The sequence below is a fragment of the Physeter macrocephalus genome, chromosome 12 (genome assembly GCF_002837175.3).
Source record: "Physeter macrocephalus isolate SW-GA chromosome 12, ASM283717v5, whole genome shotgun sequence".
NCBI classification, from domain to species: domain Eukaryota; kingdom Metazoa; phylum Chordata; class Mammalia; order Artiodactyla; family Physeteridae; genus Physeter; species Physeter macrocephalus.
In genome coordinates this window covers 45389667-45409013 of record NC_041225.1, presented here as the reverse complement: position 1 = coordinate 45409013, position 19347 = coordinate 45389667, and the positions used below count along the sequence as shown (strand labels likewise).

The window sequence follows — 19347 nt, the reverse complement described above, 5'->3', positions numbered from 1 at the left end:
TTTTTTAAGGAACCTCCATACTGTTCTCCATAGTGGCTGTATCAATTTACATTCCCACCCACAGTGCAAGAGTGTTCCCTTTTCTCCACACCCTCTCCAGCATTTATTGTTTCTAGATTTTTTGATGATGGCCATTCTGACTGGTGTGAGATGATATCTCATTGTACATTTAGGTCTTTAACCCATTTTGAGCTTATTTTTGTGTATGGTATTAGGGAGTGTTCTAATTTCATACTTTTACATGTAGCTGTCCAGTTTTCCCAGCACCACTTATTGCACAGTGGAGAAAAGACAGCCTCTTCAATAAGTGGTGCTGGGAAAACTGGACAGCTACATGTAAAAGTATGAAATTAGAACACTCCCTAACACCACACACAAGAATAAACTCAAAATGGGTTAAAGACCTACATGTAAGGCCAGACACTATCAAACTCTTAGAGGAAAACATAGGCAGAACACTCTATGACATAAATGACCGCAAGATCCTTTTTGACCCACCTCCTAGAGAAATGGAAATAAAAACAAAAATAAACAAATGGGACCTAATGAAACTTAAAAGCTTTTGCACAGCAAAGGATACCATAAACAAGACCAAAAGACAACCCTCGGAATGGGAGAAAATATTTGCAAATGAAGCAACTGACAAAGGATTAATCTCCAAAATTTATAAGCAACTCATGCAGCTCAATAACAAAAAAACAAACAACCCAATCCAAAAATGGGCAGAAGACCTAAATAGACATTTCTCCAAAGAAGATATACAGATTGCCAACAAACACATGAAAGAATGCTCAGCATCATTAATCATTAGAGAAAGCATATCATTTTTAAAAGAGTAGGTAGCAGACAAAATGAGCAAAAAGTAAAGCATTATTCAAAAAACCAAACACTAAAAATTAAGAAAGTTTAATTATCAGTGAGAAATATTAAATGAAATAATAAATACTGTTTGATCTTTTTTTAAAAAAATGAGATCTTAAAAATTAAACTACTTAAAAAATTAAACTAAAAATGACGTCGCTAGCATATTTTTGTGTGAATTTTTTCCAGCAACTGTAAAGAGCTCTTTTTGACTATGCACTTGCTGGAGAAATGGTGAGGAGATGTTTTTAAGCTAAGTCCAAATATTTTCCCTCTGACTTTCATCTTCAGATCAAATCTCTTGTTCGATAACTTTGAGAAGACCTTTTTGAAAAAACTTAGTTTTTTTGGCAGGGACTGAAATCTTTTTATTTACAAACTGTAGTTTGTGTTTCCAAAAATATCCCCAGAATTTGGGGTTTATTTTCGCCTTCTTTAGTTTTGTCATGCCTAGATGGGGATTGCACTACCGTTACCTGTATAAATTTCTATACTGACGTGTTTATATTCCCTTGTTCAGAACACCTTCACGCCAGGGTATATGTTATTCTTGAAACGGAAGCCTTAGTTTGTCAATTGTCATCGTCCTCCTCTGGAGGATTGAAGACTTCTAAATGAGTGTGAAATTTTATGCAGACTATAACTCTCTGGATGGGTCTCAAATTTTATTGGTTCAGATTTCAGATTATTAAAGTAATAGCAACAAAACTCTGGAATACTGTAAACTGGAACCGTGCTCTTTAATGAGCCTTGTTCCCTTTCCTGCCTCTTTCCAGCTGTTCTTCTGTCTGCTGATGGCTGGGCTGGACCGGAGGACTCTGGCTGAGCTGGCACTTGGCTCCGGGTGGAGAGATGGGAGAGGCACAGAGGCAGCCTCCCCTGGGCCCTTAGAAACTCTCCCTGCAACACCATCAGCAGCCCTCTGCAGGGAGTTGCATGTGTGCCAGGGACACCTGGTCACAAGGGCAGTCTGCACCTTGGGATCTCCCTCTGGGAAGCGAGCGGCAGGAAACCTGGGGGGAGGGAACTTGCCTTTGTTGGACCAGAGACAGGCTTGGGACACTCTCCTGGCAGGTGCCCGCCGGGCCTCACAGAGCACTAGACCGGTCACCCCAGCCTCCAGGGCCCGGACACAGCTCCGGGCCTAGCCCTGCAGCCAATACCTGCCCTGCTCCTCACTCTGGCTCCTCCACCATTCCCCAGCCTGATGGCCCCATGCTGCCTTCCCCTTCCCCTTCCCCTCTGGGCTTCTCCCTCCTTCAGCGTTTGCTCCTGTCACCCTAGAGCTCTCAGAGGCCAGGGGCCACTTCTTTGACTTCAGTCTGGGCTCCATTTTTGCGCTTCTTGTCAAAAAAGGTTTTTCAGGTCATGTGCTTGGCCTCATCACCACCTTTCTCTTTTGATAGTTATGTGGCGCAGGGCACTGAGGTGGGCGCAGTACCAGGCAGGTTCAGAAGACCTGGGTCCTGGGCTCCCACTCGCTTGCTGAATGACCTTGGGCAAGTCAGCTCCCCCACCCAGGTCCTCATTTCCACATCTGTGACATGAGGGGGTTAGTCTAGATCAGAAACCTCCAGACGTTTTTGATCACGCATTCCCAGCAATAAAAAAATATGGAGCATGCACCCATAATATGCATATATTCACTTATAAACTCTATACCTTTACTACAATACTAATACATTATGAAATAAACATGCAAAATAAAAAGTTAAAATTAAAGATTACATAAAATATTTTTTACATAAATTCTCCTTTATTTAATATAACAAAATGTCCTCCTTTCATAATTTTATTGTTTGCTTATAATTAATAACAACAGTGTCAGGGAAAGCAATATGATTGAATATGCTTCATTTCTCTTTGAAATCTTGCTTTAACCCTTTGAGATAGAGCCGTTTAGAAATCTGGTCTAGCTGAGTTTGTTTTCAATGGCTGTTGTAGTTGATCCAAAGAGAAGAGATATATCATTCGCTCTATTAAATTATGGTACTTATTTTCAATCCCATCCACCAATTAAAGGCTTTTGATTGAAATTAAGCTAGCAGATGTCCATCTTCCATTACATTAGTCAGCGGCTCCTACAAGATAAGTGGAAAGCATTGCGTTTTTATATTTTTAACAAATGGACTCAAAATCCACTCTTCATTTGGACCATTTTCAAAGATTAGAAAAATCTGTTTTTAATATTTTTCAGGTGTGCAGATAGAAGCATCTTTATAGGTGAGATCACATGTTTTCAACAACAAAAATCTCATTTTCAAAACATTCTCTCCAAAGCATGAGTTTCTTTGGAAAATCAAATACTTTCTCACTCACTGTTAAAATAAGTCACCTTTACCTTGAAGAGTCAGAAGAATTTGAATTCATATTTTGGTGGATATCTCTGAAGTAGCAAACTGTCAACAGCCACTTGTCATCATAAAAAGCTCAGCAAATTTAGAACTCTTGTCTTTTTGTACAAGAATAAATCCTCTTTATGTTTGATGGCTATTTTAAGTGCTCTGCCAATAGATAAGCAGCAAACCTCCGTGTGGTTCAAAAGATTTTCATAGTCACTTTCTTTCTGATTACAAATCATTTTATGTTTTACTATATTTTAAACTCTTTTAAAAAAAACCAATCACATCAATGCATCCTACAGCACTCCTGTACTTCTGGATCTAAGTTCTTGGCTACAGTAGCCTGAAGGAAATGATGCAGGGAGTAATTACACATGTATCAACATCCTTGCACCCTTACCCAGAATCCATTTTCATCAGGAAGCAGCCACTCCATCAGTGATTACACTCAGGCAAATTTTCCCATAAGTGGTGTCTTTATTAAGGAAGTAATGTACTGTTCAGTCTACATTGCCTCTTTCCTTTAGTGACTCACAGAAATGTGGTTCTTCATGTGTTTCATTATTGAAACAGAATCCAGGGAAACCATGTTAGAAACAGCTGTACTTTTCTTCAACTCTTCAGCAAATTTTCCACAGTGTGAATTTTGCTCTACTGCATATTTCTGTACACCTTCAGCAGGATTTTCTCTGCATCTTCCAACAGAATCTGTGGTCACCATGTTCTGTTCATGTACTGTTCTTGCTACCAGCAGGTTCCACACCAACAGCTGGCTTCCCAATCTCTGTGAAACAAGTGTGTGTGTGTGTGTGTGTGTGTGTGTGTGTGCGCGCGCGCGTGCGCGCGCACGCAGGGGGATAACAGTCACGTGACATGGGTCTAAAGGGGCATGAATTGATTTCCTGGTAATTATTCTCCCCTCCCCTATCACTCCCAGCAAAGCCAAGTAGTGGGGCCGCCCCGAGGGAAGGGAAGATTGGTATCTCGTTCAGTGGTTGGATAGACGCTTAGGCAGTGAGCTTGTTGACCCGCCTTGCACCTGTCTGATGCAGGAAAAGAGAACTGGAGCTAGGACTTCTCATTATGTCTGATTGAATTCTCATTGTTTCTACCTCACAGAGAAGAACTCACATCTGCCCTGACATTTTCTTGTTCACTTGCGTATGCATTATGAGCATTATCTTCAATTGTGGTTTCCTTGCAGGAATCTTGTTAAGCCACCTATCCATTTGTGAGCGTTAATTTAGTTAAAATTTGGCAAAGTAATCTGTAAAGGCACTTAGCTAGGTGGAACACATCACAGAAGACTGCCCTTAGCAGGATTCATTTGAAGCAGGCAAACCAAGCTTTTCTAGGGGAGGTGGAGGTTAAAAGATGGAGGAGATAGGAGCTGGTCTGGAAGATCTAAAGGGGCAGCCTGGATTCTCCTGGACCCTGGCCACTCCTCAAACATATATGTGTATATGTAGATATATATGGGATTAATCCTGTCACCTGAGAATCTTACCTATAGTGAAGATTCCTAGGTGTACTAAGGCTGCCATAACAAAGTATCACAACTATGTAGATTAAACAACAGAAATTTACTGTCTCACAGTTCTGGAGGCTGGAAGCCTGAGATCAAGGTGTCTGCAGGGTTAGTTCCTTCTGAGGGCTGTGAGGAAGAATCTTTTCCATGCCTCTCTCCTAGCTTCTGGTAGCTTTCTGGCAATCTTTGGCATTCCTTGGCTTGTACACGTGTCACCCCGATCTCTGCCTTCATCTTCATGTGGTGTTCTCCCTGAGTGCCTGTCTCTGTATCTAAATTTCCCCTTTTATAAGGACGCCATTCATATTGGATGCGGGGCCCACCCTACTTCATATACCCTCATCTTAACTAATCACGTCTACAACGACCCTATTTCCAAATGAGGTCACATTCTGAGGTACTGGGGATCAGGACTTCAACATATAAATTTGGGGGGAGCCACAGTTCAATCCATAACATTGGGCTACACCCCAGACCTTCTAAATCAGGATCTTTGAGGGTGGGAGTTACAATTCATGTTTTTAAGAAGGACCTCAGATAACCTGTATGCTCACTAAGGTTTGAGAACTACACAGCCACTTGAGGTGATTCAGAATGTCCTCTCTCCCTTCTCAAATATATAGGAATACCAAATAAAATTAAACCATAGATTTTAACATTGTAGCTGAGTTCAAAAGAAATGAAAGAGAAATTTTCATGACCCCAAAATGGAGACATCAAAACCAGAGAACGAAGCGTTGGCTGAAGCTAGGGCAGCCCTAAGGAGTGATAGACAGGACAGGGGCTCAGAGAGGCTGGGGACGGGGTTTAGTGAGGGAGGTGATAGGGCCGTGTGTGCAGTGGAGCTAATCCTTTTGCATGAAGCCTGGAGCCTTGAAGAAATACCTTGTCAGTGAAAGGGGACTAGAAAAATCAACTAAAGATTTGTTTCAACTAACTAAAAATTTGGAATACTGAGGAACTGCTGTGTGAATTTGCAGAATCAAATAGCTTCCTTAGCTGAGATGCATCTAAGGAAAAGGAATTTCGTTGGTGAGAAGGGAGGGATCAGGGGTCGTTTCGGAACACCAGAACAGAGCTGGGCTCTGGTAAGGCCTGCCAGCAGGCGGGGTGAGTTTAGAGCAGGCACGGGCTGGGCCCCTGAGCAATTGTGGGCCAAGGAATCTCAGCAGGTGGGGGTGGATTAGAGACACAGAAAGCAGGAGGAGGATGCCAAAGACGGACCTGCTACTTTAAAATATTTCCAAGCTTGTTCTGTGACTTTAACTCTCATTAGATCTGCCCATCCCTTCTAACCCACAGCCCACCCCACCTGCCCATTCCTGGGGGCTGGATGGAGAGTAGCAAGGTGGCCTTAGCGAGCTGCCTCTGAACGGGTTGAGAAGTGGCTGGGGTGTTTGCTTAGAACCTTGTGGTACCAGCTCAGAAGGGCCAGCTCATGAATGACCCTGGCCAGGCCCAGTTTAGGGGAATCAGAGTTTCTAAACTCACATGACCCTTACTCATTTGGGACTCGAATTTGAGAACTAGTTGGTTTAAAAATGAAAATTGCTGTGCAAATTATAATATCTGTAGACGTTATATAACAACTTACAGCTACCATCTGTTGAGTGTTATTTATTAGTCATCGTGCAATTTTAAACCTATCCTATTTAATCCTCGCAACAAACCTATTAAGTAGGTATAGTATTATCCCACCCTATCTTGTAGATGAGAAATCTTAGGCTCTGGAGATTACGTAAAATAATCACTAGTAAATAGTGAAGCCAGGACTGAAACCTGGGTCTGTCTGACTTCTACATCAGTATGTTGATAGTAGGTAACTCTGGAGAGTGAATTATATACAATTTTTATCCCATTTTTAATACTTTGGGGGGGGTATTTCCCAAATTTTACATACAAAATTAATAAGCATAAAAAAGAATAACAACCAAAAAATGAGCCTGTGGAATGTACGTGCAGGAGGAGATGACAGTGGAGATAGTGGTGTTAGGCGTGGTCCTTCAGCCCAGGTACCCTCCATCGTGACCGCGGTCCTGGCTTATTGACCCAACATCTACTCCAATATTTAGGTTGTTGTTATTGTTTTCTTCTCAAACCCAGGACACTGTGCTTCTGATAGATTAACAAGACCCAGGGAGGCATGAACCTGACATTGATAAGCCTCCCTCCTCTTTCTCCTCCTCCCCACCCACAGGTCAACCCTTTCAGAGACCGAATCTGCAGAGTGTTCTCCCACAACGATGTGTTCTCCTTCGAGGATGTGCTGGGCATGGCATCTGTGTTCAGCGAGCAGGCCTGCCCCAGCTTGAAGATCGAGTACGCCTTCCGCATTTACGGTGGGTGCTGTGGGGATTGAGTGGTGGGACAATTGCCATAGAATAAATACCGCAACTGGAATCCATCGACGTCAATACATTGGTGTGATGATGTTAGTTGGGGTTTACTTGAGTATTTATGGGTACTATGCTTCTCAAGTGCTGTAGATTTTTTTTAATGGTTGAGGAGTACTACTCTCATGGATTGATGACTTCCCCTCCTTGCCATCAGAGGCAAATGGAGTCATCGGTGTTGATATTTCATGACCATAGTGTGGGCAGGCCAGAGAGAGAGAGAGAGAGAAAGAGAGAGAAAGAGAGGACTATATATGGGTATGAAGGAGTTATGTTTATTTTGAAGAAGTTAAGAGATTTAAACACTGAAACTAGTTCAGCCACTAAATAGCTAAGAAATCTTGGACAAATCATTTTAATTTTTAGGGCCTCAGTTTCCTCATCTTAAAAATGAGGGGGTTGAGATCATCTCTGAGGTCCTATGACATTTTTTGTTTCTGATCTTGTCTGGGACCCACAAGGCTCCGCTAAATTTCTGCTCTTCACCAGTTTCACGAACCCTTCCTCACGAACACTTAGCACATCCAGGATCCCTGAAATTCTCAAAAGGGACCAAAAGGAAAGAAACAAAGCCTTCAAACAGACCACATGCAAGGCTTCAAGCTCATCATGACAAATCCTTGGCCCAAAGGACTTGCACATTTAGGTTTGTATAGTTTGGCATCTCACCTGCCTTCTTTTTCTGTCAGCTCCCCCTCGGTCTCCACCTGGTGGACACCAGCTTATTCCTGCCTCACCCAAGTGGAGTTGGATAGAATGGGGTGGAGGAGTTTTAAACCAGATGGACTTATGAGAGCTCAGTGTTCCCATCTGTAAAAAGGGCTTAATGATATTTTTGTATCTGATAGGTTCTCAAGCTTAGTATTCAGTAAACTCAAATGAAATCACAGGTTCCCCTGCTGAGAAAAGCTGAGTAAGCTCCTATCATACTGTCACTTCTGCAGATAGCTACTATAAACTCTAAACAAAATATAAATATCAACTACCTGATGACACTAGAAAGCAACCAGAAGCAGAGAGTTGACACTTGAAAAAAGGAAATGGTACTGAATGGTTCTCCCCCTTTTAGTTTTTTACTTTTTTAGCCTGAAGGTGAGCTTCAGTAAGTGGCATCATGGACTGATAGAAACCCTGATCTCTTTCTGACTTGAAGAATCAGAGAGTTTGGGGCACTTTTCCCCTTCAAAGTGAAAAGAGGGGAGAGTCCATGAAAGAAATCCAGAAGAAGGGAGCCAAATTTTGTGTAAAAACTATGAACAAATCTCATTCTGACCTCTAAACCATATATACCAGGGCAGACTCAAAGCAACTCAGATAAGGATAAAAGAACTGAATGGAGATTTGAGCTGCCACTGCATTTTAACAAGGTCCCTGTGTGACAGGGTCTGCAGTTTAAGTCCAATCAGTTGCCCAGTAGAATCAAAAATACAGCACTCTTTGGAAGAATATAACAGAATCCAGAGTTTCCACATAAAGCATTTATAATGACTAAGATACAATCCAAAATTATTCAATATATTAAATTTTTTTTAATGATTCATTCTCAAGAATGGGGACTGATTCCAACATCCCAGATGTTGGAATTAGCTGATAAGTATCTTTGAACAGTTATTATAATCATGCCCAATGATGTAAGAGAAAATATGCTCCTGATGAATGGAAAGATAGGAATTCTCAGCAGAAAAATAGAAACTATAAGAAAGAATCAAATGGAAAATACAGAACTCAAAAATAAAATATCTGAAATAAAAATCCACTGGATGGGCTTAGCAGGAGAATCAAGATGACAGAGGAAAGAGTCAGTAAACCTGAAGATAGAGATCAATAGAAATATAATCCAATCTGAAGAACAGAGAGAAAAAAAATATGAAGAGAAAAAAGGAACAGAGCCTGAGGGACATGCTGGACAACAGGAAGTTCTAACATATATTTAACTGGAGTCTCAGAAGGAGAGGAGAGAATGAACAGGGCAGAAAAGATATTTGAAGCAATAATGGCCCCAAATGTCCTAAATCTGATGACACACATTTACAATGAACATCAAGCAGGGTGAGTACAAGTGAAATCACATACCCAAATTCAGCTGGCTTAGCAGTCCCCACCCCCATCCACTAGTCTCCCTCCTTGTTTACCGCCCCCCACCTATTGCTGGGAGTCCCCAGGGCATTTCCAAGGTATTCAAGGAGTTCTGGTTCACGAGCTGTGCTACCCCCTGTCAGGCCTTCCACCACAGAGCACACGCTGTGCTATCTCTAGCCTCTTCTGTCTTCTGTCAGTACTCTTCTGGATGGAGCAGCTCTTCTGGGTGGAAAATGCTGGCCCAGGCTGCGTGCTCTCTTCAGGTTGTAAGTAACAGGAATCTACCTGTGTAAAAGGCATCAGATGCGGGCTTCCTTGGTGACGCAGTGGATAAGAATCCGCCTGCCAATGCAGGGTACACGGGTTTGAGCCCTGGTCCGGGAAGATCCCACATGCTGTGGAACAGCTAAGCCCGTGTGCCACAACTACTGAGCCTGCGTTCTAGAGCCTGCGAGCCGCAACTACTGAAGCCCACGTGCCTAGAACCTGTGCTCCACAACCAGAGAAGCCAGTGCAATGAGAAACCTGCGCACTGCAATGAAGAGTAGCCCCTGCTCGCCGCAACTAGAGAAAGCCCACGTGCAGCAATGAAGACCCAACACAGCCAAAAATAAATAAATAAATAAATAAATTTTTTTAAAGACAACAGATGAAGAGCAGTACATTAGTTTTCCATCGCTGTGTAATAAGTTACCACAAACTTAGTGGCTATAGATGACACATATTTATAATCTCACAGTTTCTGTGGGTTAAGAGTCTGGACACAACTTAGTCACGTCCTCGCCTTAGCGTTTCACAAGGCTGCAGTCAAGGCTTTGGCTGGCCTGCATGCTCGCCTAGAGAATGCTTGACGGGGGATGAATCTACTTACCAGCTCACTCCAGTTGCAGGCAGAATTCATTTCCTTGTGTCTACAGAACTTAGCGCCCTGGCTTCTCTCTGGCTATTGGCTGAAGGCTGCCCTCAGTTTCCAGAGGGTGACCTGTGTTCCTCGTCACATGGGCCTTCCAACAAGGCCACTTGCTTCTTGAAAGACAGCTAGGGAGTCTCTGGAGCCAGTCTGCTGGCAATATAACATATTGTAATCAGGAAATGACATCTCTGTTGCCAAATTCATTGCTTAGAAGTAAGTGCCCACCCACACAAGAGGGGTATGTGGATTATACAAAAGCGTGAACGCCAAGAGGTGCAGATCATGGGGGGAGGAGGGCACTAGAGCTTGTTCACTATAAGCAGTGTGGAACCCATGGTAGAAGTGAAGCAGGCCTCCCGAGAGCCTAGGATGCAGCTGGAAAGTGGTCAGGAAGCGAGGCAGCTACTTTCTCCTTTTCTCTCTATTGCTGGCTGGACTCTCATCTCTGCCTCTCTCTGTGCGCCTTCTCTTTCTGCTGATCTGATTTTTATGCCTCTGTGCCTATGGGCCAAAGATGACCACCCTGGCCTCCACGTGGCCTTCGGGCTTCACTATGACTGAGCAGCCACAAGCATCTCTGTTTCTCACTTCTGTTTTCTCAAGAGATGCTGATTGCCTCAGCCAAACCAGGGATCCAGCTGCCCCTAGGTTAGGGGACCAACCTTGTCCAATAAACCACAACCAAGAAGAAGCAGAGTCACATAAATAAACATGGCTCCAGAGGCCAACCACTGGGGGTGGAGATGCTGCTCAGAAATGGTAAAGAGTAGGCTGGGCAGATGTTCCAAAAGATGTCTGCCTCAGCTGTCTTTCCGTGGTTTCTAGAGCTAAACAAACAAAAACACCCAAACCTTCAGGGAACTAGAAGAGTAGCAGGTTCTCTTGCTGTTCAAGACTCAGGAGCTCAGTTGTGTTCAGTTCAGGAATGGGGAGAATGCCTTTCCTCCTGAGAAGTCAGACAGGGTCCTCAGGTCACATCGAGGAGCAGACACTCCCTGTCCCCCGCACTGTCCTTGTATCTTCCTCCCCACCCTCTCTGCAGGGCCCCCTCGGGCATTTTCCTTCCTCCTTGAGCTCAAGTACAAAAACAAAAAGCACAGAGCCTTCATGCAAATCAGCAGTGCAAATAGATGCCTAGGGACTCATAAACTCCAAGGCTTCATCAGCTAGACTCCGGCAAATCTGAATTCTCTTCGGGTTCAGAAGATTTGTTACCTCACAGAGCTGTCAGCAAGATTAGAGACGGGATGTGTGATCTCTGAGCCTGGTGCCTGGCCCGTCATGGCTGCTCTATAAATTGATGTGGTAGTGGTAGCAGTGAAGGAAGAAGAGGAGGAATAAAAAGAAGGGTAAGGAGAAGGAGGAAGAAAGGAGAGGATGGTGTTGGTGATGGTCTTGATGATCGTTCTTAGCCAAAGTCTGAAGACCTAACTCAGTGTTCTAACCCCTCATTACGCAGTGTGGCCTATGTACCAGGAGCATCTACGTTGCCAGAGAGCTTGCTAGAAATGCAGAATTTCAGGCCTCACCTTCCGCTTACTGAATCAGAATCTGCCTTTTAACAAGACCCCCAGGTGGTTCCTCTGCACCTTAAAGTTTCAGAAGCATGGCTCTAACCCACTGGTTCTCCAACATGGCTATACACTGGGATTACCTCTGCAGTTTTTAAGGCCTATGGTTGCTTGGATCCCAGCTGCAGAGATTTGATGTAATGGTGTTGGGTATGCCCTGGTTGGTGGGCTTTTCTAAAACTCTCTGGGTGATTCTTTTTTATATATATATAAATTTATTTATTTTATTTATTTACTTCTGGCTGCGTTGGGTCTTTGTTGCTGCACGCAGGCTTTCTCTAGTTGTGGTGAGGGGGGGCTACTCTTCATTGTGGTGCGCGGGCCTTTCATCATGGTGGCTTCTCTTGTTGCAGAGCACGGGCTCTAGGCGCACAGGCTTCAGTAGTTGCGGCGCATGGGCTCAGTAATTGTGGCTTGCGGGCTCTAGAGCACAGGCTCAGTAGTTGTGGCGCACAGGCTTCGTCTTTGCTCCGCGGCATGTAGGATCTTCCCGGACCAGGGCTTGAACCCATGTCCCCTGCATTGGCAGGCAGATTCTTCACCACTGCGCCACCAGGGAAGTCCTCCCTGGGTGATTGTAAGGTGCAGCAGAGTTTGAGAACTACTGCTCTGACCTACTGTATCAGTTAGGGCTGCACTTAGTTATGTGTAAGAACATCCCTGTTTAAAAAAAAAAAAAAATCCTGGATTCAGGTAGTCCAGAGCTGAGGTAATGGCTCCAGGAAGCAACCAAGGGCCTGGCTCCTTCAAGCCTCCTAATCTCCCATCTTTAATGGGACTTTTGTCCTCAGAGTCACAAGATATTTTCTGTGCCTACAGGCATCTCGTCATTCCAGGCAGGAAGAAAAAGGGACGAGAGAGGGGATAAGGACAAAATGGACGTTCAAAGGCACAGATGAAGTCTACTCTTTAACATTCTTGGAAGCTCCACCCAGCAGCTATGGCCATAACTTCACTGGCCAGAACCGTGTTACCTGGTCACGCATAGCCACAAAGGAGACCGGAAGGTTGAGTATTTTAAGCTGGACATGGTGTCATCGTGAGCAAGAATTGCAATTCTGTTAGGAAGAAGAAAGGGGTGAATGGCTCTCGGTCAAGTCCAGCAGGCCAGCCACACCTACCAGGACATACCTACTGGGCTCCAGTTTCTGCTTTGAGGGACCCTCCTGGCCTCCAACTGATCGATCCCCCTCTCTCAGCACCTCTGGGGAGACTTTCTACCTTTCAGAGACCAGTATTCCAGCACTGCTTTCCTGCTCCATTCAGCACGGCTTCCACCAGTTGTGAATGACCCTCAGGCAGGTGCCAGAGCACAAGCAGCGGATCTTCCCAGACCTTCCCAGGATCTGACACAGGAATGCTAGCGGCTGGGAGAGGCAAAGAGGCAGCCTCAGTTGCCCTGGGAATAGTGGTGAAAGCCTGCCTTGCCTCACTCAACCAAATGAGCTAATTTTTGTGAAAGTACTTTGTAAATTGCAAGGAATAACATGACAGAGAGATTGGGATGATGATGGTCAGAGGCTTTTGGGGGGACATGAAGGCTGAGCCCACCAGCTCTCTAATCTCCCTCGTTGCTGGGAAACAGCAAGAAGAAGACCCCCCCTCTCCCCAGAGTGGCCAGACGCATGTCATGAGGCTGCTGAGGCCACATGGGCTGGCCAGTAACCTAGAGCTCCCTGCCCCCAGCCCTTTCCCAGGCTGTTCTGCCCTTGCACCACCAAAGAAGGGGAACTGTCCAGGACTACATTTTACTCCAGCAAATTATTCTGTTTTCAGATGGCTTGGGACCAAAGCCATGTCGCTTTGCTGCAGTCTCTGCATATGGGAGCTGGGCCAGCAGGACTCCTGGGGGCAATGCAGGGGCTCAGGGAGAGGCTGCAGAGCCTCTCATCAGCAGTGCAATGTCACTGCGGGGACCCACTCCCTCCCGTCCAGTGCTGGCCCCTCTTCACCACCCCCCACCGGATCTGATCCATTACCCATGGCGTGTCATAGCAGAGCTGGGCAGGGAGAACTCAGATGAACATCTTGGGCCTTAGCCTCCGAGAGGCTGCAGAGCCTCTCATCAGCAGTGCAATGTCACTGCGGGGACCCACTCCCTCCCGTCCAGTGCTGGCCCCTCTTCACCACCCCCCACCGGATCTGATCCATTACCCATGGCGTGTCATAGCAGAGCTGGGCAGGGAGAACTCAGATGAACATCTTGGGCCTTAGCCTCCGGTCCCTGTGGCTGATCGACATGCAGCCAGGGGAGAGCCACCTGCTTAAGGGGTTAGGTGCTTAGTTGTACCTTCCATATCCATACCCTTCTTTGGGAAACAGAGACAAAAGTCTTGGCTTTACCACAGAAGGATCCCATGACATCAGCAAATGCACTCCTCCACTCTGGGCCCAGCTAAAAATTGGACATTTTAGAGTTATGAGTGATTGAGAGCATAGACTGACCATAGAGTCAGACTTCCTGGGTTTCCTCTTGTTTCCATCGCTTACCAATGTGTGACCTTGGGTGGTTCATTCATTCACTCACTCAACAAATAATTATTGAGCACCTGCTCTGTTCCAGGCACTATTCTAAGAGTCAGGAATACAGTAGTGACCAAAAGATAAAACTTTCTGCCCTCGTGGAATTTATGTTCTGGTGGAGGGAAATAAATGAGCTGACAAGTGAAACATATAGTGTGTTAGGTAGTCTTTGGTGTTGGGAGAAAATGAAGCATGGAAAGGGACAGGAAGTGTAATTTTAGACAGGTTCTGAGCAGTGCCCTGGGGGGAAGCTGGCATTTGAATAAAGACCCAAAGGAACTCTGGGGAGAGGGTGTTCCAGGAAGGGGAAACCACAGTGCAAAGGTCCTGAGGCAGGAGCGTGCCTGGCTCGATGGAGGAATGGCAAAGAGGCAAAGTGGGGGCAGGGTGGACCTCGGGGCTCACTGTCAGGACCGGGCTTTCCTCTGGCTGAGATGGGAGGCTGTGAAGGATGAACAAGACCACTCTGGCTGCTGAGTGGAGAAGAGACTGAAGGGGGCAGACTGAGAACAGGGAAACTGGTTAGGAGGCTGCTGTGGGGTCTTAGAGAGCTGTGATGGTTGCTGGACCAGGGTGGAGGCAGTGCAGTGAGGAGAAGACCTCAGGCTGGGTTTACTGCCTCTGGAGCTAGAGCTGGGAGGGGATAAGACAGTCAAGGATGACTCCAACCTGATTGGCCAAGAGACTGGAAGGGTAGAGTTACCCATTCGCCAAGGGGCAGCTCTGAGTGCTGCAGGTTAGGGGGCAGGGCGGAGGGGGGCATATCAGGAGTTGGGTTTGGACAGGCTGAGTTTAAGAGAACTGTTAGTCCTCCAGGTAGTGAGGGCAGGAACGCAGGTGGATATATGAGCCTGGAGTTCAGGGAGAAGCCCAGGCTGGAGACACAAATTTGGGATTCATCAGCGTATTGATGAGGTAATAGGCTGAAATGAGATTAAGGAAGTAAACATGGTTATTTAACCTCTGTGTGTCTCAGTTTCTGCATCTGTGTTATGAGAATTAAATGCAGTGAAATACAAAGCACTTAGACCATAGCCTGGCACCTCTGTTTGTCATGGTGGTAATTATTGTACCTGCCTAAGTTGACTGCATTTACTACATGGCTGATGAGCGGTTCTGTGTTGGGTGTCCCAGGGGAGGGCTGTCAAGAATGTCAGTACAATTGTCTCATCCTGGCATTCAAGGCCCTTTGCAGTTTGGCTCACCTTCCAGACAACCCCTGACCTTCTCCCAAGCCTCCACTCCCCTCAAAACTAACTGATCACCTGGTCTCTGCCACTGTCCCCAGTGACCCTGACCTTGACACCTCCTCCAATTGCCATCTCTGCAGTCCCAAGCCATTTAGTCCTTCTCTGATGCCTCTTCTTCCAAGAAGTCTTCCTCGTTCACACCCCCAACCCCAACCGGACAAGAACACGCCCATCTGGAAACGCTTGGGGTCCTTGGTATGCCTGTTCCTCTCTTCCTGGAGCCAAGACACTCGGGTACCTGACAGTCTCCCCTGCACCCCAACCCAGCCTGGGAGCTCCTTGTCGGCAGGACCCAGCCTGGTGCGTCTCCGTGCCTGATGCAGGGTGACAGGAGCAGGAACTCGTGCCCAGGTCCTCTGGCTCCAAAGCCAGGCTGCTTCCTGCTCCTCCTTGCTGCCCAGCTCCTAGACACCAAAAGATATACTGACCTGTACGTTCCAGGGTTGGGATTTCCACAGCATGATGGTAGATGTGGGACCCGGGGACCAGCCTAGCCAGGTCTGAATGCCAGCCCTTCCACTTCCTGGCTGTGTGGACAAACCAGAAAACCCTCTGTGCCTCAGTTTCCCTTTGGTAAAGCGAGACTCATAAAAAGTTAATTGTGAAGATTCAGTGAGTTAAAACAGGTGAAGATCTCAGGAAAAGTCTGAGCAGGTAGTACAGACCCAATCAATGCCTATTATTATTATTATTATTATTATTAAGCACCACCTTTGCCTGCAGCCTGCCCTGCCGTTGCTGAGCCCCACCCCTTAGGCCTGCCCAGGTCTCCCTGAGTCCCAGGTTCTAGGCCCACCTGGTAATAGTTGGGCTCTGCGGGGCCTCCCAGGGGCTTCTGGGAGTCTGTAGGTCCTGGCTGGTGCCATGGCCCCAGGACTCCTGGAGGCCGAGGAAGCCCCCTTCCTCTCACGCCCCGCCTCCTCTTTGCAGATTTCAATGAGAATGGCTTCATCGACGAGGAGGACCTGCAGAGGATCATCCTCCGACTGCTCAACAGTGACGACGTGTCAGAGGACCTGCTGACCGACCTCACCAGCCACGTGTGTGCCCTGGGCTGCGGGATGGTGGCTGGCGTGGGCCCCGCTATCACCCGAAGCCTCTTGATGGCAGGCGGGGTGAGGGGCACTGAGGGATGGGTGCTCACTGGAAGCAACTACTCCCAATTTTCTGTCCTTCCTCCAGGATCATGACTCCCTTCCTGGGTCTCCAGATCAGTAGCCCACCCCAAGGGGCCCTCCCAGCAACACCGCAGCCACTGCAGGCAGGTGGGCCAACGGCAGGTCAGCCTCAGATGCACACTTCACAACATCCCCTCTCCCACATTATTCCAGCACAGCGCCCAGATGTCCTAGAGTGACAGTCCAAAGTATGGCAGGACATGAAGACAGCCATGGACCCATTTGTCCTAAGACCATGAGAACATGTTGGTCTGGATGGGAACTAGGGGCAGATAAAACCATGAGGGCTCATCGCTGCCTCCCCACCCTGACTGAGCCCCTTGCAGTGCAGAGCCCCTGCCTGTGACTGGGTGACAAGATCGGGTGGGGGATGTCACCCTGTCCATCACCCCACACCCGTTCTCACTGCCAAGTTTGTCCTGGAGGCACCAAGAGGACTCTTCCCACGATGAGACCAGCCCACAAGGTCCCAGACAGCCATGCACATGACCTCATCTCTCTGCACCTCCGTGTCCTTGTCTGGGGCAGGGATAGAGCACCTGCCTCCCAGGGGACTCCAGGGATGCTAAGCACCCAGCGAGAGCTTGGCTTACGGTAGCGCTCAGCACGTGGTGCCTCCCCCCACGCCTGCGCCCCCATCTCCTTTTCTGAGTCTCTGCTCTCTGGCTCCTCTGCACCCCCGTCCAGGTCCTGAATGAGTCAGATCTGGACAATGACAACATGCTGTCTTTCTCAGAGTTTGAACACGCGATGGCCAAATCTCCAGACTTCATGAAGTAAGGTGTTCTGGAGTGAGGGGGGAATGCCCAGCATCGTGGGGGACAAGAAGGCACCCCCCCCCCCAGTCTCCCTCGGCCAATGGGACACCTTGGTCTTCCCAGTGAGGTCATGAGTTTCCAGGGCAATTCGCAGATTCTTTCAGAATCAGCAAAACTGGAGCTTCTGAGAAATGAGGTAACCTGGAAAGAGACAGGGAGTGGGGTTTCAAAAGGCAAAGGGGAGATTGCTTCCAGGCTTTGCAAACGATGTGGGTGGTCCAGACTTCAGGTGCGGTCCCTCTACAGGCAACACCTGGGGAGTTGCCCTTGCCGCTGTTGGTCCTGCTCCCCTGCTGCCACAACCTCCAGTGGTCACTGGGAGCTGGGGATTGGCATGGAAATGTGGGGGGGGGCGGGGAGCGGCGGGGATGAAGATGCTGGTGATGGAGCTCAGAGAAGAGCTCAAGCATTTCCAAACCTTCCGTCAGGCGGAAAGGGGCCTTAATGGTCGTTAGCTGTCCAAACTCCTTTGAGGCAATCGGCCATCTCCATACTGGCTGTATCTAAACGTCTTATTTGGGTCCTTCCAGTTGTGGGAAACATACCACCGCTGAAGGCAGCCCATTTCAAGAGGAACAGCCCTTTTAGGGCAATCTTCTCGTGCTGAGCTGCATCTGTTTGCCTGTGTCCGCTACTCCTGGGCCCTATTCTGCCCTTGGTCTTCAGTCTAGGTGATTTTGAGAGCAAGGAAGAATGCCCACTCAAAATGGTTCAACAGACCAATCAGAAAAGAACAAAAACAGCTAGACCTCAGAGAGCACCTGGTCAGGGGCCCAGAGTCTCTGCCTCTGTCCTCAGCAACTCTGGACTTCGCTTTATGTGCAACCAGCAATCTCTGCTTTGTCAGACGTGAGGCCAAATGTGGCCTCCACAGCGGTCAAGTTTATGTCTATTTGCCTCGGAATGACCCTCAGTGAATGTCCCTCAGCTCTGGCTCCAAATTCTCAGACAATCTGATTGGCCAGCTCCAGGCAGGTGTCCAGCCCTCTTCCAACTGCCTGGCCGGAGCAGAGGGCCCTCCATTCCAACATGGTTGCCAGAGGGCTTAGCCTGGGCAGACTCTGAAAGAGGATCCACACTTGGACCACCCCCAGCAACCCAGGTAATTCCTCTTCCTCCATAACAGCCCAGCACATGACTGGAGCTGGAATCCTGTCTGCCTTGAGTTTTTTCTTTGAATCTCTCCCATTTCTTTCCACTGGTTCCAGCACCAACTAGGTTCTGACAGCCTTTGCATTCTAGAGCTGCTCAAAGGAGGCTTTGAGTTGGCTTGGGAGAGCTGCAAACTGGCCATCACTCAGAGAAAGGGACACAAGAGGTGTGAACCCAGAAATTAGAGGGGACTTTACAACTGCAGGCTCGAGGTGGCTAATGGTATTCTTTCTTTCAGCTCCTTTCGGATTCACTTCTGGGGATGCTGATGTGGCCCCAAATACCTGCGCTGGCGGCCTTGAGGGGGACCCCTGGAACTAGGAATTCAACCGCCTGCAGGCGCTGGGGGAAATCTGATTAGAAGAATGACTTTGTCCCCATCCCTCCCTCACTTCTAGAATATTGTTTATTCAATAAAGCAGAAGAAAAGCCTTTCCCCTTTTCCATCAGTTCATCACTTTTTGAGTGCAGGGTCATAGAGAAGTACTTTTTATTAAGAACCGCTCATTCCAGGGCTTAAGTTCGCCAGTGATGCCAAGACTGGGATGGCCAGTCCTTTTGAGGTCAACACATGTCACAGCAGGGACCAGGCCAAATGGGATGAAATTCCCCGGGAACATACACGTCCTGCCCTCCCTTCCCTGGAGCCTCCACCCAGCCTCTCTTCTCGCCTCTCGGGTGCAGGCTGTACAGAGCTACGCGCTGAGCAGTCTTTGCAATTGGCGCCTGGCTTCCCAAG

General features: G+C 47.3%; 1 protein-coding gene across 9 annotated transcripts; it reads left to right on the top strand.

Moving 5' to 3' along the window:
- The first annotated feature begins 6815 nt into the window (after positions 1-6815).
- Positions 6816-17662, top strand: CIB4 (calcium and integrin binding family member 4). 9 transcript variants are annotated; one of them, XR_008618783.1, is made up of 4 exons: positions 6816-7070; positions 16391-16500; positions 16643-16740; positions 17375-17662. XR_008618783.1 is itself a non-coding variant. In XM_028497169.2 (4 exons), exons 1-3 carry the CDS (start codon positions 6875-6877, stop codon positions 16676-16678), a joined length of 342 nt encoding a protein of 113 aa, XP_028352970.1. In that variant the 5' UTR covers positions 6816-6874; the 3' UTR covers positions 16679-16721; positions 17326-17662. The 9 variants fall into 9 exon arrangements, 4 of the variants coding, with proteins under 4 accessions (XP_028352970.1, XP_028352971.1, XP_028352973.1 ...); XR_003682453.1 differs by lacking the exon at positions 17375-17662 and adding an exon at positions 15541-15655 and having other exon boundaries at positions 16643-17314; XM_028497169.2 differs by having other exon boundaries at positions 16643-16721; positions 17326-17662.
- The last annotated feature ends 1685 nt before the right edge of the window (positions 17663-19347 follow it).

Coding starts and splice junctions, on each gene's coding strand:
- CIB4 (XM_028497166.2), top strand. CDS start 6,875: ATGAACCTGACATTGATAAGCCTCCCTCCTCTTTCTCCTCCTCCCCAC. Junction 7,071..16,390: donor GTACGCCTTCCGCATTTACG/GTGGGTGCTGTG, acceptor TCCTCTTTGCAG/ATTTCAATGAGAATGGCTTC. Junction 16,501..17,325: donor TGACCGACCTCACCAGCCAC/GTGTGTGCCCTG, acceptor ACCCCCGTCCAG/GTCCTGAATGAGTCAGATCT.